The 27942-nt window shown below is 42.9% G+C and overlaps 1 protein-coding gene across 2 annotated transcripts; it reads right to left on the reverse strand.

The window, feature by feature from the left end:
• Nucleotides 1-47: 47 nt before the first annotated feature.
• Nucleotides 48-27789, reverse strand: LOC138612785 (calcium-independent phospholipase A2-gamma-like). Of its 2 annotated transcripts, XM_069686228.1 has the most exons (10): nucleotides 27731-27789; nucleotides 26126-27410; nucleotides 24174-24323; nucleotides 23219-23370; nucleotides 22903-22997; nucleotides 21796-21967; nucleotides 20251-20308; nucleotides 19693-19887; nucleotides 6378-6573; nucleotides 48-2547 (listed from the first exon to the last, which is right to left on the reverse strand). In XM_069686228.1, the coding sequence occupies exons 2-10, from the start codon at nucleotides 27347-27349 to the stop codon at nucleotides 2270-2272; spliced, it is 2520 nt and encodes an 839-aa protein (XP_069542329.1). In that variant the 5' UTR covers nucleotides 27350-27410; nucleotides 27731-27789; the 3' UTR covers nucleotides 48-2269. The 2 variants fall into 2 exon arrangements, with proteins under 2 accessions (XP_069542329.1, XP_069542330.1); XM_069686229.1 differs by lacking the exons at nucleotides 48-2547; nucleotides 6378-6573 and adding an exon at nucleotides 14036-14208.
• Between the last annotated feature and the right edge of the window lie 153 nt (nucleotides 27790-27942).

Here is a 27942-nt window from a genome sequence, read left to right on the forward strand (position 1 = left end):
CACAATCACCTAATCTTCAGATAATTAGGAGGCAAGAAGCTGCAGGTTCAGTGATGGGTTTTAATTACATACACTCTCAAACAGTCTTTACACAGGACCAACAGGAGAACGGTGGAATTACATTAATCCGTGTCTGTTACCTCAGGTCCTCTGGGAGTGACAGAAACGTTGTTGTATACAGTACTTGACCAGGTTAGGCATGGAAATCAATGCAAGCCGTGCATTTTATAGCACCATGCTGTATATCACTAAGGTAATTTTCCATGACAAATCAATCTCTTATAAAACAGTCCTTCTGCAAACAGCTGCATGATTTCTAACAGACGTTACAGTACAGCGGAGAGGGGAACAAAACACAGCACTTCAAGGTAAAAGGGGTGAAGAGGCTTTTGAGAAGAGGCATCAAAGGGAAAGAGGGCACGCTGAAGACGGAGCCGAAAATGTGCATAGCCTGTGGGGAATCCATAAAACCAAACAATCAAGCACACAAGCATAAAAGCGTTTGAAACAAGTGAACTTAAAATACTCGGAGGCTAAAATACGACATTAAAAGGTTCATCTTCATGACAGCGAGGCTCCATTTTGATAGCTATATATCTCTTATTCATATTTACCCAATATTAATAAACCTTATTGATCATTTAGAATAAAATACAAGGTTCAATCTTAAATCACTCTTCTTTTTTACAACTTTTCTTTGTGTTAAATCTTAAATATAACATGCATTTACATTCAACATGTGCACTACTTGAGGTGGGCCCTCCTGTACCGATGTTATTATATATAATTACACAGTGAACCAGTAGCTGCATCTTTAAATGTGCAAATTTTTTAGTCATTTCAGCTGAGATATGTCACTTGCAAGGTGCTCAAATTAACCCTGATTAGACCGTCATTTCTCTACAGTAATGTTAGACAGGTCGGCCACTTAGCTTCACAAACATGGCATTTCAATTACACGTCCCACCTACACATTTTTCTGTGAAAGTACAAACAGCTTTGTGAGGATATAATGGTTGTCATAATGAATCGTTAAAATGCCAGCTAGTCGTTAATAAGTGCTCATTTGACAATACTGTCTGTAAAAACTGTTACTGGCTGCCGTAGAACTTTAGCGTATTCCACTTTTTTAAGGATTAGTTTGACATTTTAGGAGATACGGTAATTTGCTTTATTGCTGAAGATTAGCTGAGAAGATCGATACCACTCTTATATCTGTGTAGAACAAATGTAGCTAAAACAGGGAGTCGGTTAGCTTAGCTTAGCATTAAGTATGAAAATGGAAAACACCATAAATTTGCCCCTGGAAAAAGCCGCTGTCAGTCAAAGCTGGTGTTCTCTGTAGTCGATAGAAGCAATAATATTTGAAATTGGCGCCATAGCTGTGGAGAAAGTTGTACAAACAGCTCATGGTTTCGCCCATTCTACATTCCTACAACACCCAGCATGCATTGCGCCCCTCCCTCTGAAAGGAACGGCCCAAGGAGGATGCTGGAGTGAAATACTACTGTTTCGCTGCAGGCAACGGCTCAGAGCGTTACAGAATCTGAAATACGACGAGAATATACCGGTGGATCGTCTAAAAAATCTTCAGGTCTGCAGTCTACATTTCAAACCTGACGATTTTGAACGAGACATGACATCAGAGGCGGGCGTCCTAGATTGAGGAAGTGTAGTTTAGCAAGCTCCCTGGCCTCCGTCAGATGACGCGTTTTTACGTAGTCTGGTGGAGAAGCGGTTAGCGTCCTCCAAAGGCACAGAGCGAAATTGCATTTTTTTCCTTCTATAATGGCGTTAGCTCCCCATGACAGCATGATAGAACTGAGGTTGAAAATTGGTGAACTGGCCCTTTAATGCTAATCTAAGCCAACAAGCTCCGAGCTGTAGCTAATGTTTAACATACAGACATGTTAGTGGTATTGATTTTGTCGGATAACTTATGACAAGAGCGCAAACTTCCCACATATTTTGAACTATTCCTATGCAGTTTGCAAGATGCAGTTTCCTAAATCACACGTCATTTGACACGTCTTACTTAAGTGAAACAAAGTGCTAAGTCAATTGCTTCCAACCACAATGGCCACCAGATGAATGAGTCAGGAGGAAAGTAGAGTTTGGCATGTCGGAAACATGACCTACTTGTGCGTTTACACGATGCTCAGGTCAGGAAGACAACAACAATGACGCTAATCATGTCAATATGAAATATTCAAGGATATTTAGATGAAGGAAGAGTTCCCATGTGAGGTAAAGGTGTCTCTTGTTGGACCTAGAACTTGGAGGAGTAAAAGGACAGACCATTGTACATGTCAGCCCTCTGCTTGGCCCACTCAGCCATCCTCTGGACGGAGCTTTTCTCTCGGGTGAGTATGCGAGCGACCTTCTTCAGCTTCTCCTCGTTCCTCTCCAGATATCGGACGCCCTCAGCCTGCAGCATGTTGAGCTTCTCCTGCCGGTTCTCGTCCATGGAGATGTCCTCGCTCATGTAAGGGTTGAAGCGGAAATAAGTGTTGGGAGGTAGGAAGGCGTCAAGCATGGCGTGAACCTCTGGAGGGAGAAAAGAGAGGTGAGAGCGAGTTCACACACCACACATGACATTTTACAAGCACAAGAATCACAAACACACAATTAAGTTGCTAATTGCAGCAGGATGTGAAAACATCTGAATATTGTGTTAAGAGTGAGACAGACGTGTGAAGTCTGTCAGCACTGAGGCAGACAGGTTACAGAGTTAGCTCTCAGGGCAGAGAGTGAGGTGATACAGAGTGTAAAATGACTCATCTGTCACGGTTGTGTTCAAATGTTACATCTGAAAGGTTTGAATCAACAACTTACAAATGCAAACAAACATCAGCGCGTAGAAATCACAGGGTAAACATGCCTCAAGGATCCAAAACGGAGACGCTGTTATTTTCTATCGGAGGTTCCCACAGTGGTTCAGCTGTCCAGACATGGATTCTATTATAACACGATTCCTTTGAGGCTGTTTAGAAAAACTCCGCATGTAGAGCTTTAATGACTTTCTTTCCTTGTATTTTCATTACCTTGTGTGTTGTATTGCTTTATCACTTTTTGAAAAGTTACACTCAGAAAAAAAAGGAAGATAAGTGTAATTACAAAACTCCTCGGATAAGAAGAGCTTGCATGTTGAATAGATAATACGGTTCTAATTCTAGAGATTAAATATATTTTATTATTAGTCACCCCCTTTCCCACCAACCGCTACTGTCAGCAGACGGTTTGCTCCTGCTCCTATCAGCTCCCAGAGTGCAGCTGCAAACTAATCAGCGTATTAAGTTTAACAGTTACAAAATTTTCTATGTTGTCAGAAAAGATTAACGTGGGCATTTGGATCTTATTAAAAACGTAATGACACCGTCTCTGATTCATTACATCAAAGATTTGAGTTTTGAATATTTACCAGGCAGCTTAACAGCGGGAAAACTCGCTTGCATAGTTACTAAGTAAATCTACACAGCAATGCAATAAATTGCAAATGAAATAATGACTACAGATAGGCCTGCATGATGGGAGAAAAATCTGTGGTGTGCGACTACATTGTTCAATATTGCGTTAACGATATAAAGTGTGATAAACAAACAAATATTAAAGGTTGCAGGTCTATGTCCGTCTGCTGTTCTGCATACCCGTGTTTGCAACATGTCCCTCCTGAATCCAAAATAAATCCAAAAAGCTGTTTGTTTTTTTTCCATCACTAATTGACGCCAATTCATCTGAGGGTAGCTGATAGCTAGCTTGGGTTCCATCTGATCGCATCTAAATGGTTTGAAAGCATGGCCATTATATCCAGAGCGCCATCCGATAGGTCAAATTATAATAATAATATTTTAACTTATTCATTGCGATAAATTCTGACTTCTGCAATGTGTTTATTGCGAATGCTCAAATTGCGATAATGATAAAATCGCAATTTATTGTGCAGCCCAAGGTCTTTTAAGAAGGCCCAGGCAATCCTGGCTGACCGGGGAGCCATCCACTCCACAGTGAGTTCTGTCTTCTTCCTTCGGGTCGCAGATACATTCAGCCAAAATGCAGGAATAACAGATTTAATAAACTCATAGACTCATGAGATAAAAACTCATTTGTCCCTGCTGTCATCTGGTTTTAAATAATTTAATGTGATTTAAAATGTTATTTACTTATATTGTTTTGTGCTGTGTTTTATGTATTTATTGTTGCACTTAATGTACATCTGCTGGCTGCACAAGAATTTGCCCCACGGGGGATAATAAAAATGTCTTGATCTTGATCCTAACTACAGAATTATTGTTCTTATTGAAAACCACTGCACATTCATATCCAGACTGTGGTTATGTGCAGCAATGAGCTTTGAACACAGGTCGTATGCAGGCTACAGGACACTCTCAGCATCCTAGCATCTAAGCTAGCAGGTCATAGATACAGCATTTGTGCACCATAAAGCAAAAAAGTATATTGACACTGAATAACTATACTCACCGAAAGACATTAAATACAGGCACAGAGGATGTGAATGCACAGCTGTCTCCAGAGTTGGTTTTATAAAATGCATTATAGACGTTTTAATGAAAATAGTGAAATCACAGAAAGGCTAAATTACAAAACAATATGATTATTATTTTACAGCTAGAAACACAGATTTTAAAAGGACATGACCTGTTGCTGCACAATGCTAACAACTGTACAGAAAGCCACCAGGACCAGGCCGACTGGAGACTTTACAAACCAAACAATGTACTTGAATCAGCTGTTATAGTCCTTGCATGAAGGTATCAACATTGTTTACATCTGCAAACTGCAGTTCCACCTTATAAAGAACCTAATTTTATGGTCGGCTAAATAAGACTATGCATTTGATAGTGTGTACAACCCAGTTCCACCAGGAGTTTACTTCTAAATCCCACCAGATGAGCTTTATCTGTCCACAACAACAATCCGAGCTGTACCGATACACCTAAGACAAAGTAGAAGGCGTGCGACTGTAGGACAGAAGGGGAGCTTTCGAAAAAAAGAGGAAATCTATGATAAACACTCTTACTAATCTCCTTTTTCTAAATAACAAAGCCTGTTTGAGAGCTGGGGAGCGCTTAATCCCAAATACAGGAGGAACAAGTGCGGAGAGGCATCTGGGTCACACGCTGCACCGCAGCAGCAGCAACAGGGAGGGGGACGGAGCCAAATTTAGGCACAGCGGAGATGCCCATGTCCAGAGGTGATAAGGAGACGGAAGAGGATGCCACTACAGAGGGCCGCAACGGGACGTATCAGAACAAAGTCAAGCTGCAGTGCAGCGTTTTCTACGCTGGTGACATCAAAACCTAATTCTTTCCTTAGAGATGAAACAGACACGGAGCAAACAGTCCATTCAAGTCTTTAGACCTTTTGATCGTGAAGTGTATTAATTCAATTTTCAGGAATCAACTAATTAACATAAAGGCTGAAATACAATGCAAACAATGCCAATCAAACATATGGTTGCATACCATGTCTGATTTCCATGTGCCGTAATGATTTATGGTTCTGTTTCCGCAGACATATTAAGCAGTGTTTCAGTAAATTGGACCAATTTGGATAAAAATATTCAGACAGTTCTGACACTGTGCCAGTGGTCTTTGTTGCTTTGAAGCTCCACAACAAAATGCTGAGTGCCAGAACTCCTTTATAGTTAATCAAATCACATCAACCATATGTAACCCAGTTTGGCAGATTTATATTTGTGGGCACTCCAGATATTTAGTCATACACTTCCATCACAAAGTAAGAGGACTTTGTGAAGGCACATTTTAAAACCACGGTCGAAATTAAAGAAACAAAGACTGAGATACATCATGACTTTTAGTCTTCAGTATCGGTCAAGATTAAAGATTCAACCTCGAAGATGGTTGCGTTCTTTATGGTGGCACCTTTGGCGGTAAACACTGACTCTTCATCTTCCTCGCTGACGGTCGCTTTCCTTTTTAGACTGTTTGCTTCATCTGAGAGTCGAATTTGTTTCTTTTTCTTCGGATTTTCACTTATTTTTGAAGTTGTATCTGTAGTCATCGATCTTTTCTTTGTTTGTTCAGCCATAGTAGATTACTGTTTACTCGCAACACTTGCAGAGACCGGAAAAGCAGCCACTTAGCTCCGCCTACCCTCTCTGGCAGACCAACCACTGCTGTGTGATGGAAAACGCGTCACTAACTGGGCGCCGCTTGTGATTTTTTTTGTGTTGCACCAGACACCCAGTCTGTGATACTGCAAATGTAAAGGCTTTCATTACTGGGCCATAGGCTCAATCACCATTGTCTTACCTCATTCCTCATAGATAGAGACTCAACAGACTCTAACTCTAAGTTTCATAGTGCATCTTTACTTTTGCAGTGTCTGTAGCTCACCCTCAGTGTCTGTAGCGCTGCTGATGACGTTGTTGAGTTTGGTTTTGAGGCTCGTGTAGGTGCCGCTGTTCCTGCCAGGAGTCTCAAAGCGGCCCGTACCGAGCGAGACCACACACTCCAAGGGCGTGTTGGGCCACAAACACTTACACTCGTGGACCGCCAGAGCTGTGGGGTTGTTAATCAGCAGACCTCCATCCTGTGCACAGAACAGAAGAAGGGCCATGTTAGAGACTTTACAGGCTTTGAAGGGTTTTTTTTTTTATGTCGAGGTTACCAATTAATTGGCTTTTGAACTTCAAACCCTTTGATGGATTTTAGCAGACAAAAGATGGAATATTTGAAGAGCATCTGATGGAACAAAAAGAACAAATCAATGTACAGTTACAGGGTGTACAAAGCACAGGGCTAAATTGTTGTTGTTTTTTTCCCTCACGGTTTCAGTCAGACTGGCTTTGAAATCGAACAACTGCCCAGGAGTGCTTTGCTTTGGATCCATAGTCTACCCGGGGCAATGGGGGAGTAACTGGAGAAGCTGCTGGGATTGTTGAATAGGCATGAGGCTGAGGGGCCGCGGGGCTGCGGGCTGGCAGCAGGATCAAACACACAGGGGCCAGTCCTCATTAAAGAGGCCAGGCTGGGGGGTGGGAGCCGCGGGGCCCACGAGTGTCTTGGGACACATAAGGGGGATCCCTGCTTGTTTATGTGACTGTGTGTATGTGCACGTTTGATCGAGAGCTCATGCCTACTTAGAGTCAATGCATATAATAACGTGGGTACGTGTTCCTGACAGCATATGTCACATGGACTCACACACATTGAGCCTTGGGGAGCAGAGGGGAGGGAACACTCCCAGCTTTTCAGCACACTTCAGCCGTGTCGCAGCCTAACGACAGCTCTGTACAAGTCTGTGGGATCACACAGTGTGCAGGGGAACATGAGGGCTACCTACCAGGGTCTGAAAATCATCCAGGGAGCTGGACTGAGAAATTGTGTCATCAATCCAAAGACCATGAAAATAGAATCGCAGAGAGAATTGGCTGTTGTATTTAGACTGGGGGCACTACATCAAGTAATAGCTCCCATGGTGGTCGATGCTTCATGGCTTTTAATGTTGTAGTCCTCTGTAGAAATGTTGAGTGACATTGGGAATACAGTACACTCAGTAAAGCAGTCCGATACAGAGAAATAACTCAACAAGAGTCTGCATACACACTTCAGCTCTGTTATGATCAACTTGGGCACAGGGATGTTTCAGCTACATGCTACGTACAGCATGCTAACATGCTAACAATGAGTATTCTGACGTGTTATGTTTTAGTCAGTATAATGCTTACACTGATAAAAAGCACAATAACGGCTGATGCAATGCCTTTCGTTTTGCAGGAATTTGATCATAAACCAAAGTATTGGACCAGAGCTGCAAGAATTAGTCAATAAATACATTTTGACGAGCATTCATTCATTTCATTCAAAAGAAACAAACTCGACGCTCAGATGAAGGCAAACAGTCTGAAAAGGAAAGCGAGGAAAATCAAGAGTTACAACCGGAGCCAACCGTGGACGTCACACATGCAACACTGTCTGGATATTTGGGAAGTGTGCTCCCACAATTACCGTTTATCGCCATCGGTGATCGATTTTTTCTGTGTTTGTTCAGCCATAGTAGATTACTGTTTACTCGCAACACTCGCAGAGACCGGAAAAGCAGCTGCTTAGCTCCACCTACCCTCTCTGGCAGACCAACCACTGCTGGCTGATGGAAAACGTGTCACTGAGTGGGCGCCGCTTGTGATTTATTCCGCGAATGTCGCCACAGACGGCCAGTCTGTAATAATACTATATACTGCAAATGCAAAGGCTTTCATCATTGGGCCATAGGCTCAATCACCATTGTGTTACCTCATTCGGCGATAGATAGTGACTTAACAGACATGTATTTAAATGAAAATCTTTGAGATTGTTACTTAAAGTAAGAATTTTAAAATGTTAAAATGTAATTGTTAATTGTCAAAATTCAAGGCATCACATTTTTAAGACCAACAATACATTGGTTACTCAACAAATAATTGCCATCATATTAGGTATTGAAAATAATAATTATAATAGAAGAATATTTTGTTCATCCCTCCTCTGAACACCTTGAAATTAAGAGATCACAAAGGTCTTTAGTTCTTCCTGAGGAAAACTTGAAAGTCTGCACAAAATTTAATGCCAAACTCTTTAGTCGACGTTGAGAAATGTCACTTAAAAAGTAAAAACTTTAAGCTGCTGGTTGCTCTAGATGAAAAGTCTGGGGGATCACCGAAGTCATTAAGAGTCTTCCTTAGGGCACCATGAATATCTGTACCAAACTCCATGTCATTTCATTACAATCCCTCCGGTATTAACTGTGATATTAAACTGAAAACTACAAACAGCAAACTCATGGTGGTGCTATTATGAGGAAAAGTCAGATACATAAAACAGTTGGGATTATCCTCTGGGGGCTATGAAGGTCTCTATGCTGTATAATAGATGATATTTTTGATGACACTGACAGACTGACAGTGCAGCAACATCACCAGCATGGCTACAAATGAAGAAACATTACAAAAGCAAATGTCTCCCGAGAAACTTTCTATGATATGAAACAGTTAATCTGTTACGGTAATGTACTTTATGAATCATTTAAAGCCTTAAAGTTAGTTTTTAGAGTCTCCTGCGAGAGCCGGAGCCTCAGAGAGCACCCGTCTCACTGAAGTCACACAAAGAGGGTTTCACTCTGCCACTGAGCACGGGAGAACTGCTGAGGCAGCCGTTTGTCCAAAGCACGTCATTATGCACCAGTGGGGTGTCTGGCAGAGCAAGAGATGAATCACAGAAAGGGGAGAAAATGCCTGAACTGGGGTTACTGTTAATGTATACTTAGAGGGACCGGCGCTGTGGTGAGCACCAGACGAACCCAGCTGGAAACTAAACAACTTAGCAGATTTCTTATCGCTCACACCGCTGAGAGAGGCGCCATTTTCTAAAACTCAGTGGCAATTATGGCAACAGTCTGGGTCCAGTCATGGCTTCTTTGTACCGATAGCTGGGGGCAAATTTCACGAGCACAGTGGCCGGCCTTGCACATGGAGCCAAGGATGTAACATTAGAGGCCAACTGCACAATGCTCCTGTGAGCGGGGAGATGAATGCTATAACTTGTCCCCATTTCAGTGCACCTGCTTGGGCAATAAAGAGCTGCTGGACGACATAGTGGAGGCTTTGAGGACAGTCTGTTTAATTGGCAGTGGAGAAGCTTTGTGTTGCCACTGGATGATTGCTAGGTTTTCTTTCTGGGTGGTGCTCAGAACTTTTTGACGAATCAATAATTGGGAGGACTATTTGCATCTGTCATTTCCACATTTTCACAGCTGTCACGAGCAAACAAGCTCACCTGTTGAAGACGGCACAAGCGTCAGCTACACAGGGAAGAGTTGTGGAGATGCTGAAGCTGCAGTGGCAGGGCCTCCGCTTTTTAAAGCTACTTTCAGGATAATGTGTGTGCTTGGCCTGCTGCCACATTCTCAAACAAGGGTTTCTTGAGGCCAGGGCATATTTGGATAAAGAGTTAAGTTAGAAACAATGATGTACTTAGGATAAAGTGCAAATGAGCTTTGCATACAGAATGGGCAAACTGAAGCTAGCTGTCAAACACACAGCGGGATGCAAGGCAAAGGTCACCTCCATTTATGAGGATTTAGAGCTGTAATGCTGCTCAGACTTACAATGACTCAATCTCACTGTGAAAAAAACAGCCATGTGTCAACGGATGAATGTCCTCAGAGGGCACATCCTGTCAGTTCAACCGTGCGACAGACGTTTTACCTCCGAGTCTGAACGGAAACTGAATTTTTTAAATGGCCTGTTTGCGAATCCTGCTTTCCTGAAAGGCTTAACGTTTTCCTGCGACGGCGTTCCTTGATTCCGGTGGAGCCTGTTTTGTTGATACTCCAGAGGATCCCAGCTCCCGTGGCCTCGCCTTTGCCCTTCAGGGTCTAATGATTGATTCACAAATCAGCTCCCTCCTTTTCCTGTAGCTCGATTAAAGCTGCTTTCCAACTAATTAGGGCTCCTGCACCTTTGGGAACGTGTTTCAATTCTTCCGATGGCCAATTAAACAGACTCCTGGCTTTAAAAAGAAACATTTCTTACAGCCAATTCTGTGCTAAAACCACTGAGATGATACGAGCTGTGACAAGGAAAATAAAAACATACATCCCTTGCATTGCTCCTTGAAATCTCCCTGCTGTCATTAACTTTTAGGAGCTTATCTCCATTGTGCCACTTTGTGCCGTCTTAGAGGAGGAGAGCTGATTTGAATGGGAAAGCGGTGCTATCGTCAGGATCAGTAAAAGTCATTTCACGCACCAGTGTATGTCAGCTCCCATTAGCTGGGACAGCAAACTTCATCCTCTTCATTCGGCCCTGTGTGCCTCTATCTCTCTCTGTGCCTCTCTAACCGGTGGGTAAGCTTCAACGCTGTCTTGCGCGGGGTTCATAATGAGCGGCCACAAGAACTGGGTTAAATCTAAATGAGGTGAGCCCTTCGACACACATGTAGAGCGGCATTCACATCACAGCGGCTGTAGTCATTACAGTTCCTTGTTTTGCTTCTTTGACGGGGCCGCACTGAGGGGCACTGAGCTCTGTCATGATTTATTACGAGGCCGCCCTTCTCTCCGACGATTAATTAGGGAAGCATTACATAATCCGCGGACATCTGATTACGCCTGTCACAATAAGAGCACTGTTTTCCAGAGATGGTCGTCCAATCAATAAAGTCGATAATTAAGCTGCGATAAAATAAACACTTACTCTAAATACTTCTAAATATTCCAACCCACGCTGTTGGACTTTAAGCTTTCTCACTCACTCTCTGTGTGATTGGAAAAGTAAATCCGCTTATTGAGTAAAATTAATTGCCTAAATGGCATCCAGTCCACATAAAGGCCACCATTGTCATCACCAAGGATGGGAATGACAACAATGTCAGTGTAGTGAGCGCCAGTCTTAAGCGGCGGCCAGGTCGAGTCAGAGGTCTTCACGCCATATTACGTAATTACACCGAGCACTTCTTCTTTAGCCTTCTTGCCTTATAGGCCCCAAAGGTCACATTGACATTCAAGTCATCTTCCCAAGCTGTCAACAGAGGAGGGACGCGTCTGTGTGAGTGCCAGCTTCGCCCCAGGCAGGAAAAAGAAATTGAGATTTACTGTGTGCCGTTACCTTTTTCCCACACACTCAAGAGGAAACATGACCACACATGCACACAGCGTATTGAAACAATGCATCATCTCTGCCAGCTGCAGCCACGCAGATTAAACTATGCCAGTTCATCCAGTGAGAAATGAGTGCAGAGCCCCTTTGCTCGTATTTACTCAGTCTGGATTCCCTTTTGGCTTTATGTTCATGTTTGACAACTTCATATTAGAAGGCATAATTTTTCTGTCCATCACAATAACTCCTCTACAGGGCAATTTAAAGCTAATTTCCCTGCTGCACACAGGAGGGGTGACTGAACACACACGCTTGCATATCAATACATTGTGATGCAAGGTGTGATTTCATTCTCATCTGGAGCCGCTGCAGTGAGAAGCCTGCAGAGTGTGGAGCACCGTGAGAGGGGAAGGCGAGAGACGATGGAAGACTTTCACAAGGCATTAAGTCAACACCGGAGCTCGACTGATATGGGATATTTTAGACCGATACCGATACCAATGTAATTGAGGAAATATGCTAATATGGCGGCTGATATAGTGAAATTTCCAGCCAATTTTGTACTCTCCAAACATACTTATAGGGCTCTTTTCTTAAACATATGACTTTATTAAAGAATATTTAACATTTAATACCAGCCAATTCAAGTGCAAACCACCTTCTGCTTAGCTGTAATGCTCTGCTACATGTGCTGCACACAGTGCTAAGAGTATTATAAATAATGGACTTGGAGCACCTACTGTTCACCACACTACAAGTTAACATAATTTCTAAATAAGCCAAATCATTGTTTTCTGCATTATATGTTAAATAAAAATAGATTTCATATTGGCATATATCGGAAAACATACGTCATACCTATTGATTTATGATAATATCGTCCAACAGATATATCGGTCGAGCCTCAGTGAACAGGCCAAGTGTGCCATTGCAATCAAGAGTGTATAAATAAGCAGAAACATATGTATTGTCCAAGACTGAGCTCCTTGTCATCCCAGCCAGTCCCTCTGTGCACCCACAGATTAACATCCAGCTTAGACAAACTCGTACCCACTAAGTCTGCCCAGAACCTGGCATACGCAACAGCGCAATTGGTCTTCAATTAACCCAAAACGGCACACGTCACTCCACTCACTCATTAGACTCTTCTCCTCTGTAGTCCCCAGGTGGTGGAATGAGCTATCAAACTCCATTCGGTCCGCAGAGTCCCTTTCCACCTTTAAGAAGAAGCTAAAGACCGAGCTCTTTCATGAACACCTCTGCACTTAATGATGATGATGACATTGAGGATGTTGTTGATGTTGATTAGAATATTCATGATGATGATGACTATATTGACGCCCTGTGCACTGCCTGTCTGCACCAGTGTTCGGCCGCACTTTGTTTGTTGGCTCTTACTGACTTTTTTCCCTCCTGTCTTGATCGTTGCTTGTGTCGTATTAACTCTCAGATGTACGTCTCTTTGGACAAACGTGTTAAATTGTAACATTGTAATATGTGTATAACATAACAATAAGGGCAGTCAGTAGAAGACAGAGGTAAACTGACAACAAGAGATCAATGCGAGCTTGGTATACTCAAGGGACAGAGATCCTGAGTCTGTCAGCAAGGAGGAAGCAGCCTGCAGAAGGGCTCAAAAGTCTGAGCTTCATCCTTCCACAGCCTCCAGGCCGAGCTCTCAGGGTTTAACACGGTGAGGAGAGGGCTGGGATAAGAAAGCTCAGATTTATCCTCTCTGCCGCCTCCCTGAATCCACCACCTCTCCTCCTCTCTGCCTCATCTGAGAAGCACTGCGGCGCTGCTGAGCATGTAATTCATGACCAATAACTTCACCTCTAGTGGCCTTATGAGTGAAAAAAGAGAAGTGAAAAAGGTGAACCAAAAGGTTATGATTTCTCAAGCTGCACTTTGGGAATGGCACTTAATTATATGAGACCCTTTGCCTCTTTCTCCTCTGGCCTCTCAGAATCACACTGCCTGGGTATTTTTGCCAAAGCTGCCACATTTAATGACTTCTTAGACTCATTTATGCCTCATTTCCTCGACTACAAAAAGTACGGGAGTGCTAATGTGATGCGCTCCATTTCAGACTGTGTGAAGTCTCTCTGCTGAGCGCTGTGCCATGTTGGGGCTCTCAAGAGCTCACACTGGGGGTGGTGGCACGCTGATGCTATGCCTCCCATCAAATGTTGGCAGAGTTGGGTGCGAAAAAACATGCTCCCATTCCTCCCCATCGCCTTAAGAGACGCCATGGCAACTAGGCGGAAAAAATCGGGCCCTCCTCGTCATTCCACGCATGCCCTTGCATCCATTGTGAACATCTGAAGTCGTCGTCTTCTGTGTTCTTCAGAGCAGAGATAACTGCGAGAGCTTTAATGTGGAACCTCCCTCCCTTCATGTTGTCTATTTTTTCTCCCTTTGCCACTTGTTCCCCCTCACTAACGCATCCTCTGCATGGCTGTGGTAGCAAGTGCGAGGCTTTGATAAAAACATGGCTGCCCTGCTTCAAAGGTCTTGCTCCAAGTTACAATTTCCCCGGTGTTACCAGTCTGCATCTGAACTTCTGGCTCCGTGTGTTTTCCCGTTGCAGCCTGCAGAATCACAGAAACATCGTCGAACAATCACAACGCTCTTAAAAATGCTGTTTGAGAATTCCGGCATTCGTTCAGCACATGGCATGGCGACTCTCCTGCGCTCACGGCAACAAAAGGATGATTGTTCGAGGATTGAATTAAGTGGAAAACTCTGTGGGCGTTCGTGGAAAAGAGTGAGATGCCTCTCTCTCTGGGGAATCCTTACATCACACAGACGGCATGTTATGCTCCTTACGGGTTTCACTGACTCAAGTGGCCTTCAGAGTGGGTGGCATATTGAAGCCGGGAAGGTTCACATGAACAGTGTTTAAACTTTCTTAAAAACTTTGAATTATATCTCCAGTATTTCCTGCATGGTTCAAATTCGTTTTAGCTAATTGGTAGTGAAAACTTAAATCTATATCATGGTACCATCATCAGCATTTCTTCTGTAAACTTAATTTAAATTTGCGTTCCGACTTTCTTTCATTCCTTATACAGTTGTGAGGGTTGTTTTCCATGGACTTTTTTGCAATTTAAGATAGGGGAGGGACAAAATATCGATACAATATATCAACGTCCTGACTTGTGCAATACAATAAGGCTGACAGGCTCCCGTCAAATATCCATATTTTAGTTTACAAATAAACGGTGCTCTAAACAGATTTCATTGACATTTTGACTAAACGCGTCACTACTTCATACTTCATGACTCCTCGCAGTGACACCTATGACATTAATGAGGGTAACGTGAATGGAAATTAATTAGCTGAAGAAGTAGAAGGAGAAGGAGAAGAAGGAGAAAAAGAAGGAGAAGAAGAAGAAGGAGGAGGAGAAGGAGAAGGAGAAGAAGAAGAAGAAGAAGAAGGAGAAGGAGAAGGAGAAAAAGAAGAAGGAGAAGAAGAAGAAGAAGGAGGAGAAGAAGAAGGAGGAGGAGAAGAAGAAGGAGGAGGAGAAGAAGAAAAGGAGAAGAAGGAGAAGGAGAAGGAGAATGAGAAGGAGAAAAAGAAGAAGAAGAAAAAGGAGAAGGAGATGAAGGAGAAAAAGAAGAAGGTGAAGAAGAAGCAGAAGGAGAAGAAGAAGGAGAAGGAGATGAAGGAGAAAAAGAAGAAGGTGAAGAAGAAGCAGAAGGAGAAGAAGAAGGAGAAGGAGATGAAGGAGAAAAAGAAGAAGGTGAAGAAGAAGCAGAAGGAGAAGAAGAAGGAGAAGGAGATGAAGGAGAAAAAGAAGAAGGTGAAGAAGAAGCAGAAGGAGAAGAAGAAGGAGAAGGAGATGAAGGAGAAAAAGAAGAAGAAGAAGAAGGAGAAGGAGAAGAAGGAGAAGAAGGTGAAGAAGAAGAAGAAGTAGAAACAGACAGCAGGATAAAGTTGGCCAGCGGTGAGAAGAAGTTAAGAGATGTGCTAGAAACTTTCAAATCCAAAGTCCTAATTTGTTTTTACAGTTGTTCTATAGTTCTGTAAATTTAATTCACAGACTGAAAACATGTACGATGTTTCATCTCATTTTGTGTCAAATTCTGTGAAACTGACAGTTTCAGTGCAGTGAATAAAAACATTAATCCTGAACGTCACCTTTTAAGGGGCATTTTGTATTCTTCAGTTAATCAGATATCGTGATGTATCATTATATGATTGTCTTGATACATATTAATTATCGACGAATCGCCGTATTGTGATATTATCATTAACGTGGGCCACATGTCGTATCATTAGTGATTTCCAACCCTAATTAAAGATCATGAAATGAACAAATTTTGTTCACTACAAGTTCAAGTTTTGTAAGTTATTGAGTTGTTAAGCCTTCACATCCTTCCCACCTCCTGTCATCTGGTATTTCCCAAAAAATGCATTAATACTAAACAGCAAACTGAACTTTCTTTTCAATATTTGGACGTTTCCAGCCCGAAATAAATGTTCTGATCTCCAAAATGTCCTTTGGAAAGGCAAACAAATGCAGGCAGAATCTCTTCAGTCATGGTGAACACGGGTAAAAACTGTTCCAAAAATAAAAAGGGATCGAAAGCGGAACAAATGAGCAACAGCTCAAATCACACAGGAGTTGCCCGTCAAAGCAAAAACACCTCTCTAAAGGTTTTATTAGTCTGAGAAAAACACGAGCAGAGCCAGAAAAAGAAAGTAGCTGTTATTAAATCGGGACTGAAGCGCTCTCCTTTTGTCATACGGAAGTTTCTTTTGATTGAATGAAGTTAAATAAAACATGACTGTAATTGATTTGACGTCAGATGTGTTACATATATTTAACTACGATGCTGTCTCATCCTCTCGCAGTGTGAGCTTTCTTGCTAGCGGCTAACAGGATTTGGAATAGCAGCTCCATAATTAGATTGTCTGTCTCTTCGTTCTAACGAGGCGGATGTGGCAGTCAAACAGTTGTGTGTGACGAGGGAAACTGCTAGCTGCACTGGGCTAATTTATGCAGCTCAGAGTGGGGTGAGACCTGCTAGACAGCATGCTGGGGAAATCTCCTACCACAGGTGGGTTTTCATCAACCAGTCTCTTTCATTCTCTCCCCCTGAACTTCCCCCCTCGCCAGCACTGCTAACACAGTTTCCAATTAAGAGTGTGGGAGCGCGTCGGCACGGGATATTGCCTTTGATGTAAACACATGCTCGTTCACGTGTGCTGGGTCTACGCTGAGTTTGTCAGGCTTTACACCACATCTGTGTTTGGGTGTCAAACGAGGAATTGTTGACATCTGGATGCGGCGGGTCAAACGCAGGCTACATCAGCTGCAGACTCACAAAGAAGTGGGGAAGAAGAACTTAAATTAATGTCTTCCCGTCTGTTCTTTATCTCTCTTCTCTCCTAAATAAAACACACCCCTATGTGTTTTTAAGATTCTTCTTCACCCCTGCTCATGTGGTGTCTTATTCCTTCCGTGCTCTTTGCTGAAAAGGTAAAGAGAAAAGAAGAGCAGCCATACGTATTGATCAGTAAAACGGTTGAGTGGACCGGCGGTTTGTTATGTTACTGATGGCTAATGCAAACCTGTTTACTGGAGATGGATTTAAGTGCGTCTCGCTGCGACTCTACCCCTCACTCTCCCGTCAAAATGTAACTGACTGGAAATAAACACTGACAGCACGGAAATGGAGTTCCTCCCTCTCGTTTGCTGTGCAGAGGATTTTTTCTCATTAGGCTCCTTCAAATCCTTCACCGTCAACACTGGCGGTACAGGGCGTTTAAAGCCAGCATCCCAACAATAAGCTTTGCATCACTGTAGCAGAGGACTGCGGTTAAATTCTGACACGGTGTATAAATATCTGGTGCGAACGTGGAGCATGGTGTGAGAGACAGCGTGATACAAACTAAGCTCTTACAGGAACACTGAACACTAAATATCACTGTTTCACTGGATAAGCAAAGGGCTTCAAGCTGTGCAAACTCAGTGAGGGACACGGAGGACTCGTTTGTGCATGAATCATGGAAAAACTGTTTGCACTGTTAATATCTTGTAGAAAATAATTAATGGTAGTGTGAGAACAGCTTTGTAAGAGAAAAATAACGCGTTTTACCAGAACTTAGGGTGGTCTGTTCATTCATTTTCTTACACTAAAGTTATTTGAGTTTGACTCCTGTTGACGCGAGTAACTTTGTGGAAAATGTTGCTTGATTGGCGAGAAGGTTCAACAGTCATGTCACCTTTGACTTGAGGGTAAACTGAGAAGGGTTATAAATACAAACACTGCTACATTAGACACTAGACTGTCAACATAGTCATTTTCACCATGGTCACTGACATCAACGCAGAGATATGACTCAGGTTTTACTATTGTGTCATCACAAAATCAAATCCAGTTGTCTATCACTGTGTAGAGCAAGGCTGCACAATTAATCAAAAATTAATCCCGATCACGTTTTTGTCTTCCCACGATCAAATAAAGATGATTGTCGGTGATCTTGACGTTTAAAATGTGTGCTCCGTCCGTAGATAACTCTGCATATCAAATCAAGCGTCCTATAAACAAACAGCCGCTCCCCCAGGGGGCGATGGAGAGGTTTGGGCTTCAGTCAACCTGAAACGGCTAGGGCAAGTGATGTTAAGCCAGAAACAATAATATGCGAAGAGAGCATGAAACTTGTGTCTGCGCCGTAAAGCAACACAACTAACTCATTCAAGCAGCTGAAATAACAGCACAAAGTGCAGCATGATGAGTGTATGAAGGCCAAGAGGAAGAACGTCGCTACTCCCCATTCTTGTGCAGCGTCACATTATACCTCTTTGCCACCTAAATTTAGCGCGTTGATGCGGGTTTTTCAGACTCAAGAAGACCCACTTATAAATGCCGACTGTCTTTTTTCCCATTGCCAGTGGAGTATACTCCTCTCGGTCTCTTTTCTGCTGCGTCACCGTCTGACGCGCCGGAAACAGGGTAAGTAAACAGTGAGGATGTTACGGTGGTAAGGTCTTTATTTTATATATTACTCATTCAGTCTATTTATCAAACTCGGGGCCGACAAATTTGAAACGATGTTCGAGCACTGCTTGGACGGAGACGGGCGGAATTTGTAGCACAGATGACAAGGAGTCGCAGAAGTTACCGACGGAGCATAGCATCGCGCCGGAAAGGGGGCGGAGATTAGCGTGTCAACACAGGTTTTGTGTTCCCATCATTGCCGATCGGAGCCGAGGCGATGAATACCCGGGTCTCAATTGACCCGGGTCAGAATGCCAATTGTAACCTTTCCCACTAAGCAAAAAAGCCGGGTGTTAGCGGGTTTTTTGCCCAGTGGGAAAGCGGCTTCAGACATCCATAACATCGCGACACCCTATCCACCTAACTCCCAAAGACACACTGAAAAAACACAAATGAAAGTGTTGCTCTGTTTATTTAAAAATGAAACTATAATACAAAAAATGATAACAAGGACATCATAACAAGGTCATCTTACAGACACTGTTGAATCCTCTATATATTTTGGCTCCTCTGGACTCAAGGATTTAAAATAATTTGCCAAAAAAAAGCTTATTAATACTCAGAAAATGTGTCTGGCATGAGTACGGGTGTTAAGCTGATCATAAAATGTGTGCCTGCTATGTCTGTAGGCATGTCATGCATTGATCTCTCTTAATATGTACATTTTTGTATTCACTATATACTGTATTATCTTACTACTAGTTTGAGTTGTGGGGGCCATTAGAAGCCATGTGGTAGGGTAGGTAGTATCAGAATTGTCAATCCCTGGAGCTCACATGACTGAGCCTGGGTCTGTTGAAGTTGGCAATGCTGCTTGTGTTGCATGTGGTAGGTTAATTACAAGCATTGGGAGGAGGGCACAAGGGGAGGGGTTTCTTCACTGAGCACTTATCCTTATCATTAAGGCACAAGTATCCTAAGGCCTAAAGTCTAAAATGCCATTGATCCTCTCACTTCCCAACTTCTTCAACCAACAGTTACAGGATATATCAGAGATACATTGTATTATTAAATCATTCTGTTCATCATGACCAGTGTCTGTAACTGTTGTGAGTGGGACTGACCTGATGTAGATCATTTCCAAGCGTGAACTCCTGGAAGTACCCAGGGGCCGCTGACGTGGCCCGGATAGCCTGCCACAGCTGGTGCTGGCAGCCCCCCAGGTAGTGGGAGCGCACCCCGGGCAGCAGGTTGTAGTTCCTGAACACATAGGCCTTCAGAGGGATGCCCCGGTTCACAACAGTGCTCACTGCTGCCACCTACAGGGAGAGGAAATTACATACAACGTGATGTGTTTTACAGCATGAGGTGGCATTTTACAGGGATCTTAAATATAGGCATAATATGCAGGCTGACATTCTGACAGATCCATTCAATATCATCTCTGTTCTGTGAGCCTCAGAGGAGTGTGATGACATATCAAATCCTATATTCTGTTTTATCCACGCTGCCTTATATGGCTTTAGAGTGTATTTTCCTTCCATGTGTCATGCAGCTTTTTGCGAGACACAGAAGAGCTTTGTTTATGATATCCCAGTAAACAAAGAGAAGTGAAGGCTCGCTGGTCAGAGCCAGAACAGACCGAGAGGGAAGAGTGAGTCAGAGCGTCTTCTAAAGCTCACCTTGGGGCATTCAGGGTTTCTTGAAGTCTCCACCAGGAGGTGAGAGCCCATTTTCTCTCTGCGGAGGAGAAAATAGGATGATGTTATTCTCTGGCTGAGGTAATTTTGTATAGTCGGATGACTTGCTGCAGATTTCTTTCTGCAGGACTCATGACTCACCCTGTTTGCCGGTTAATGGAATCTAAAATCAATTCTTGGTCTGTGTAATTATTTTAAAAGCTCTAATCTACTGTTCTTAAGGTTGCCGCCATGTACAACAAGCTGTGTAAACTTTTCATGACCGCTGACCTCATTTAACTAACAACAGGGGTTTACTTATTAAATCAGCCACTAGATTACAGTTATTGTTGTTGATGTTACAATATACGATCCATTCTACTTGAAATTTGAAATTAGCTTCAGTTCAATTAATCTGTAATTTACATGTAAAGAAAACACACAATGTTAAAGGGGGGGTATTATGCTAATTTCAAGCTTCATATTTCCTTCTGTGATACCTGTGAAGTAGCTTTGCATAATTTACAGTTAAAGAAACTCATTGTTCTCACACTGGTGCTCTGTGCAGGCCCTCATACAGCCTCTGCCTGAAACAACTCTGTCCCTTTAAGAAACCCCGCCCCTACAAGCACGCTTTCTTCTGATTGGCCAGCTCTCTGAAGCCTGCTGAGGTTGCATGTTGTGACGTCACAAAGTGCAGCGTGTAGAGAAACTGTTGCTGTGTTCGAAAGCGGATATTACATACATACAGAATACTGCAGTCGGCGGTAGTATGTAGTATGGAGCTGTTTAAATTTGTTTTGCTGTATGCTACGCCAAGCGCCAGTTTCTGGTTTTGGAAAGCAGAAGTAAACAACAGCCTGCCAATAGCAAAAAGCTGCTTCTTTAACTATAGCGCCCCATTCTGCTCTTCAGGAATGCTCCTGCCCTCTCATTTCAACCGCTGTTGTGACGTTCCAGTGCTTTGCATTGTGGGATACAGTAGGCGAGGCAGACTGGTCCGATGCATACTGGGGATTTTTTCCAAATCAGTACGACACCCGGGTATTTTTGGCATACTGTAAATGTTGCTTTTGTTTGCATACTACATACTACATTTTGGATAAATGAGTACGTACTGCTAGTATAGTGTGGCATTTCGAACACAGCAGCCTGCAGACTGAGCTGAGAAGCCTGGGGATTACTCCAACATACTTTTACCTACAGGTTTGAATCTTCACCCACGTTTAGTCTGGACATCCAACATTGTAACATTACATACATGTCTTAAAATGTGAAACAGCATTATATCCCCTCTTTAACATAACTTTGCATGAAGCTCACTTTGATGGACTTCCTTATCTTTTAGTTTGGTACTTCAATCACTGCATGCTTACTGCCATGATGATGTGTTAAAAATATAAGAACATCAAGAAGTCAACTAATAAAAGAGAAAAGGACATACAAATAAAGGCTCATGAACACCTTTCATGACATTTTAATGTGTTAACCAAGCACAACCACCATCAAGGCAAACCTACTAATGCCCTCAATGTAAAAGGAACTGACTTGAGGATGTTCTCCCACGCTTCACTATCATAGAAAGCATGGCTCCAGCCCATCTTCACCGTGCCGACGATGACGTTCTGCTTGAAAACATCTGAACCCAACTTCCGATAAAGATCATCGCACTCGTTGAGCGGGATCTGGAACACACCCAGCATGAATCCGAGGATAGCACCTGAGGAAACAAAGCACGCAAACATTCAAAAGAAAGAAAGCGACTGAGAAATACAAACAAACCCGCAGAAGCAGAAGAGATTCAGTCACTCCTTTGGGAGCGCGACAAGGTAATCTTGGTAATAAAGGAGCAAACAGGTGTGGGATTGATGCGAGTCTAACTGCCTGAGTGTTTAACAATTCATAGGAAATGAGGGGGATTAACATTGAATTTACACTATAAACAAATACCTCTCAACTGCTTTTTCTCCATGATTAAGGATCACTGGAAGGATTATCAAGCAACAACAGGACTACGAGGGCAGACACGGCCTGCACCTGAATAATGTGCATGATTAAACCAAACAGATGTCACCCAGATCGGTTTTATGTGTGTGACCATCACTCAATCTAGCAGGCTAAGATTACATTATGCTTTGACAACATTCACTAAGTGTGAAAATGAAGTACCTCCAACTGGTGGAGATTAAGTCTGAGAGGACTGATAGGGAGCTGGTGACAAACAGAAACTTCTGGTGGTGATTAAAGACCAAATTGCTCTGCAAATAAAAAGCAGTTCTTCAATCTGCTGTGTTATTAAAACAACAAAGTGGCAGATGAAGAGGATGCCTACAGCCCCCCCTAGTGGTGATTTAACACACAAGGAAAAATAACATATTCCTCTGCCTGAAACCAACCGAGGCTACATAATTTTATGAAGAATATTAATCTATTATTAATGGTGGAAATTCAACAACTTGAAAGTGATTTACTGTTGCGTGACTTGAGTGCAAAGCAGCATTGGAGCGGTGTTTGCTGTAAATATTGAGGTCAAAACAACAGCAGAGCAACAAATGGGTCAGTGTGCGATCAGTGCTGCCCGCCCAGCCCGCAATGTAGCACTCTGCTCTCATAATCCAAACACACGTGCAGAATTAGGGCAGGAGGACAACGTACCTGTGCTGACACCACAAATATAATCAAACAGCTTGTAAATGGGTTTTCCGGTCAGGGCTTCCAGCTTGTGTAACGCCTGAAGTGCAAGCAGTCCCCTGAAAGAAAGTCAGACGTGGACACACAGAGAGGCATATATTAAAAAGATGGTAGGCACAGCGCACAGTCTGGCTTCAAAGAGTGACAGCTGGTTGATTTTAACAGGAATAATGAAGACAAATAGGGAATTATTTACTTGAGACATTGAGATGCAGTTTGACAGAAATTGTAATCAGTGTCATAAAAACAGAGATAAGAAAAAGATAGACTGAACTTGTACCTTAACCCTCCTCCATCTATGGACAGGATCCGTATGCCTCGGCCTTTAACAGGTGTGTGGTAGCCCACCAGAGTGAGGGCTTCTCTGACTGCTGCCCTCAGGCCCGGGTCGTTGGCCTGTTTCAGGCGCAGTAAGCATGGGATTACCTTCTCCTGAGGAACACAAAAACACACTGTATCAGTCAGGAGAGGAAAACTAAAGACACAGTCACTTAATTACTTGCAGTGGAAATTAATGCATATCAAACTCTCACTGAAATCAAACTAGAGCAAAGATTTGTGCGATAGCAGCATTGAAATCTTGGTTGCTGCTCCCCTGCACAGGCTTCTGGAGGCGTCTAATGAGGTGACATGAAACTGTCATGAATTAAAATGAATGATAGAACTGGGATACATGTTTGCAAGGAGTCAGAGGACATTGTTCCCTCACAGCATGACTGCATTAAGACCAAATTTAGGTCACCTCCATGTTGTCTCCTCTGATTCTGTTGCCATTTGCAAACATATTAAAATTATTCTTCCATCTATAATGCTGACCTTAACACTATTCTTACACTGCACTTATACCATTAAAGTGTCCTTGGTTTGAAATAGGTTTGCACTGAATAAGCTCCTGACACCATCAGCGATAAGGCTGAGACATAAATAAATGCAGCAGTATGCAGTCTGCACGTAGCTGCCAGGCTCTGACATTTTGTCTGGCATGGGAAAATTCCCAAACACAAGCAGAAGGCCATTATATACATTATTTACATGCTACAGCTGTTTAACAACACACACCAGATACAACATGATTACGTATGCAAAAAAACATGTTGCTTTTAACACCGTCAACATTTGAGTTGATGCATTTGACATGCTATAAGCAGCTTCAATTTCCCGACAAAGCTTCAGCATGAAAGCATTCTGGGTAAATAAAAAAAGGAAAGCAATGCTCGGCTGTTTGGATTTCTTACCTTGACCGCAACACCAGCAGTCTCTGGAAACTCCAGGAGATGGTAGCTGAGGTCTTCCACCCTGTTGATGTAGACCCTCACATCTGATGCTCTGTGGAGACCCTGGACCAGAGCGCGAGTTCGGTTGTCCACACTCACTCTGGCAATGATCTGGCAGAGAAATATGTGCAAACAATGAGGTCAAGCTATGAAGCATTAGTTGAAATCCAGGTTCAAACCAGATACTTTGCATGGCTTGTTTAAAAAATAACTATTACAGTTGCTTTTTGATGTTGTCCTTTATGTATCTGTTGTGTCTTGATTCCTGCTGCAGATCAAATTTCCTTCGGGATGTTAATAAAGTTGAAGTTGAGTTGAAGTCGCTAAAGGCATTATTGTTTAATTTCTGCCTCTTGAGATCCTTCTAGACCAGGATGAGAAACAGTCACTGAGAAAAATAAAACACTTAGCTATGTACCGAAATCCTGGTTCATTCATTTGTCACTTCCCGCCTTGACTACTGCAATGCCCTCCTCACCGGACTCCCCGCCAAACTCATCAACAGATTACAAATTATTCAGAAGTCGGCCGCCCTGATCATCACCCGCACCGAATTGTCTGACAACATCACCCCTATTCTCATCCAACTTCACTGGCTCCTGGTACAATACCGCATCCAATACAAAAATCTCCTCCTCACATACAAAGCTCACCACCAACTAGCCCCTTCTTACCTCGGCGACCTCCTCCAAGATCACAGCCCCTCCCGCACCCTCCGCTCAGCCTCTGCTGGACTATTAACCATCTCCACATCACGCCTCAGCACCATGGGTGCCCCAGCCTTCAGCTGCTCTGCACCCAGATTATGGAACTCCCTCCCCCCACACATAAGACAGTCAAACTCCATCACAACATTCAAATCCAAACTCAAAACCCACCTGTTCAAACTGGCATATTCACTTTGACACTGTGCACTGTTTTATGGTGATGTCTGGTTTTAATAATGTTTGATGTTTTATTGTATGCTTTTATTTCCAGTAAGGTGACCTTGGGTTACCTGAAAAGCGCCATCAAATAAAATGTATTATTATTATGTTGCCTAATATATCATGTTTCATTCTTATGGGACCCCAAATTTTAGCATTTAAGCACACGAAAAAGGTGGAACAATCAAATATTCTCAAATGCTATATGTTGTTTATAATTTTGCTTTTTTTTCTGGCATCAACTCATTAATTCATCCTTCATCAAAAAGTAAAATTATAATACCATAACTTAGTTATAAAAATGTATTAACAAAAGGTGAAATTGAGCCTAAATGTGAAGCAGCCTCTAAAATGTCACTGATTGTGGAGTGTGACATACATGAACGGATTAATGAAAAACTACCACTCAGTAGCTGTTATCATTTTCCACAGCTCAGTGTGTTAGCTTATCATTAAGCAAAGGACATTAGTCATGACGTGTTTTGCTATCTGCTGACTCAAATAAAACTTACTTCCTGTTTAAAATGACTCCATCCAGCCTTCCCATAAAGTGTTGTGTTTACATCACCATAACAGAAAACACTGGCTTGGCCTATAAAGTAGACACCCTCTGTGGCCCTCTACGTCCACAAGGGGGTTATTTTTGAAAACAGTTTCCTAGAACTCAGGCAGCACGTCAGCACACAACACTACCATTTCACGTATGGAGTACGTGTGTGGACAGCAGATACCCTGCTATACTATACCAGACACTCTGTCTATCTGGTTACGCAATCATGTTTCTCTTAAACACATACACAGGTCAGATCCCATATAGTGAGAACCTGTGTCTGAACTACACGGAAAGAAAGAGTTATTAGGTTGTCCATACATAAAATAGAATACTACTCTTTAAATTTAAAATTTACATATGAGCTGAATTTTCCCCCTGGGCATCAATAAAGGATTATCTTATCTTATATGAATATTGCTTTTTTAAAGACCTACCTTCTCTCTCTGAAGCAGAAGTTTCTTGGCTTTCTCCTCAGCAGCCTTCTGCTCTGTACTTATTGTGGCCTCGACCTGTTTGACTGGTGAATCCTCAGTCTTCTTCTCCTCCACTGCAGCACTTTTGGACTCAGCTGCCCTAAATTTGGGGACCAGGGGAGCTATATAGCTTCCCACAAAGGCTTGTACAGTTGGAGCAGAGTAGGACAGGTAGTGTCCAAAACCCTTCTTAGAGGAAGGTGGGGGAACTGGAGCAACGGCATCTGTTTTATCAGACACCGACACGAGGTCACTGGGTTGTTGACCCTGAGAGGATGATGAGGAATAGTCAACATTGTCCTCTTTCTTGTCCTGAGTCTTCGTACCAAAGTAGGAGTTGATGTGATGGGCTAGGTAGTTGTAAGTCTCCAGGCTGACTGAGAAGGTGCTGGGGTGGAAAAGTGCTGTGGATTGTTTTGGAGTAGTGTTCTTGCTCTCAGTATCTCTTAGTGATGTTTTCAGCTCCTCTTGCTTCTTGGAAACACTGGCTTTGACGGCCGGAGAAACACGCCTCAGCCTTTTCTCTTTGCCTTCCTGCGCAGTCAGAACTGCAGCAGCGATAGTCGCTTGGGTAGAATTGGGAGGATGAGTGGAGGTAGTGGCACTTGCATTAAATGTAGCAGCAGATGTAGGAATAGAAGGACTGGCAGAAGATGAGTTACATACAGGTGTGGGTGTAGTAGATGTAGAAAGGGCAGCAGAATCAATGGGAGCAGGAGAAGGCGTCTCCTCTGGTTTTGGCGTTGACTCAACATTCGCCTCAGCCTTTTTCCCAGCCTTCAAAGCATTAGGCTTGAGTCTGGCGATTTTGGAGAAAAGTTCTGTATGTGTCCCACTCACAGCTTTAGAAACTGTGTCCAGTGTGTTTCTGACCCGTGACATGTGTTGGCTCAGACCAGCAGACCACCGAGATGCTGAAGTGTTCAAATGCAGGGAGCTGGTGTGCAGTCCAAGCCTCTGTCTAACCTGGTTCGCTTTAAAGAGCCATCCCTTATGTCCAGTGATCCTTAGGTGGTGGATGTGCCTCCAGCTGAGATAGCCAACCTTGTAGCAATAAGTTTGTTGTACATGAACCCTGCAGTGAGAGGTACCAGACAAGGGAAGTGATGCTGCTGACTTGCGAGCATGTGTTTGCCACAAATAGTATGCTCTGCATACTCTCGTACTGGGAGCCCACATACTCATTTTTTCAGGTCACAAGAGTGTGTGCCATCCAAAGCCATATATGCTCTCCCTGTTCATTAACCTGGTGATAAACAACAACAAAAAAGCGATGTATGTATGAAAGAAAGAAAACAGTGAGAAACGGAATGATGAAATGACACGTTCATAAAAAAAAAACACTGCTCCTAACTCTGGCTTCTTAGAATTGTTCCGTATGTTTTATTCCCAAGTACTGTCTTCGTTGAACTATCCAAACTGAAGGACAACAAAGTAGCTAACTTCTTGTCCTAATAATATATTTCACATCAGCAACTAGCTGTTAGCTCCACTTACACAGAATACCGCTGCTAGCTTACACACTCGCACATTAATAAAGCCCCAACAAAACATAAACAATCGTACCAGTCATATGTCGTCGTAGCAAGAGGGTCAGGAATCCTTTAATATACTCATAAAGCCGCCATCCTCTGTTAACGTTGAAACTAAACTATAATAACGCATGTCAATACGTACGGTCATTCGACCTGATACATCATTTCCATGATGACGTGACCATGTCAGTCAAAAGAAAAACAACGGTCACGTGACGCACTATCTAGACTGCAATTGGTTAT

The sequence above is a fragment of the Semicossyphus pulcher genome, unplaced genomic scaffold (assembly GCF_022749685.1).
Source record: "Semicossyphus pulcher isolate SPU_LCO1_2020_fin unplaced genomic scaffold, fSemPul1.0.p SCAF_8, whole genome shotgun sequence".
Taxonomy (NCBI): Eukaryota; Metazoa; Chordata; class Actinopteri; order Labriformes; family Labridae; genus Semicossyphus; species Semicossyphus pulcher.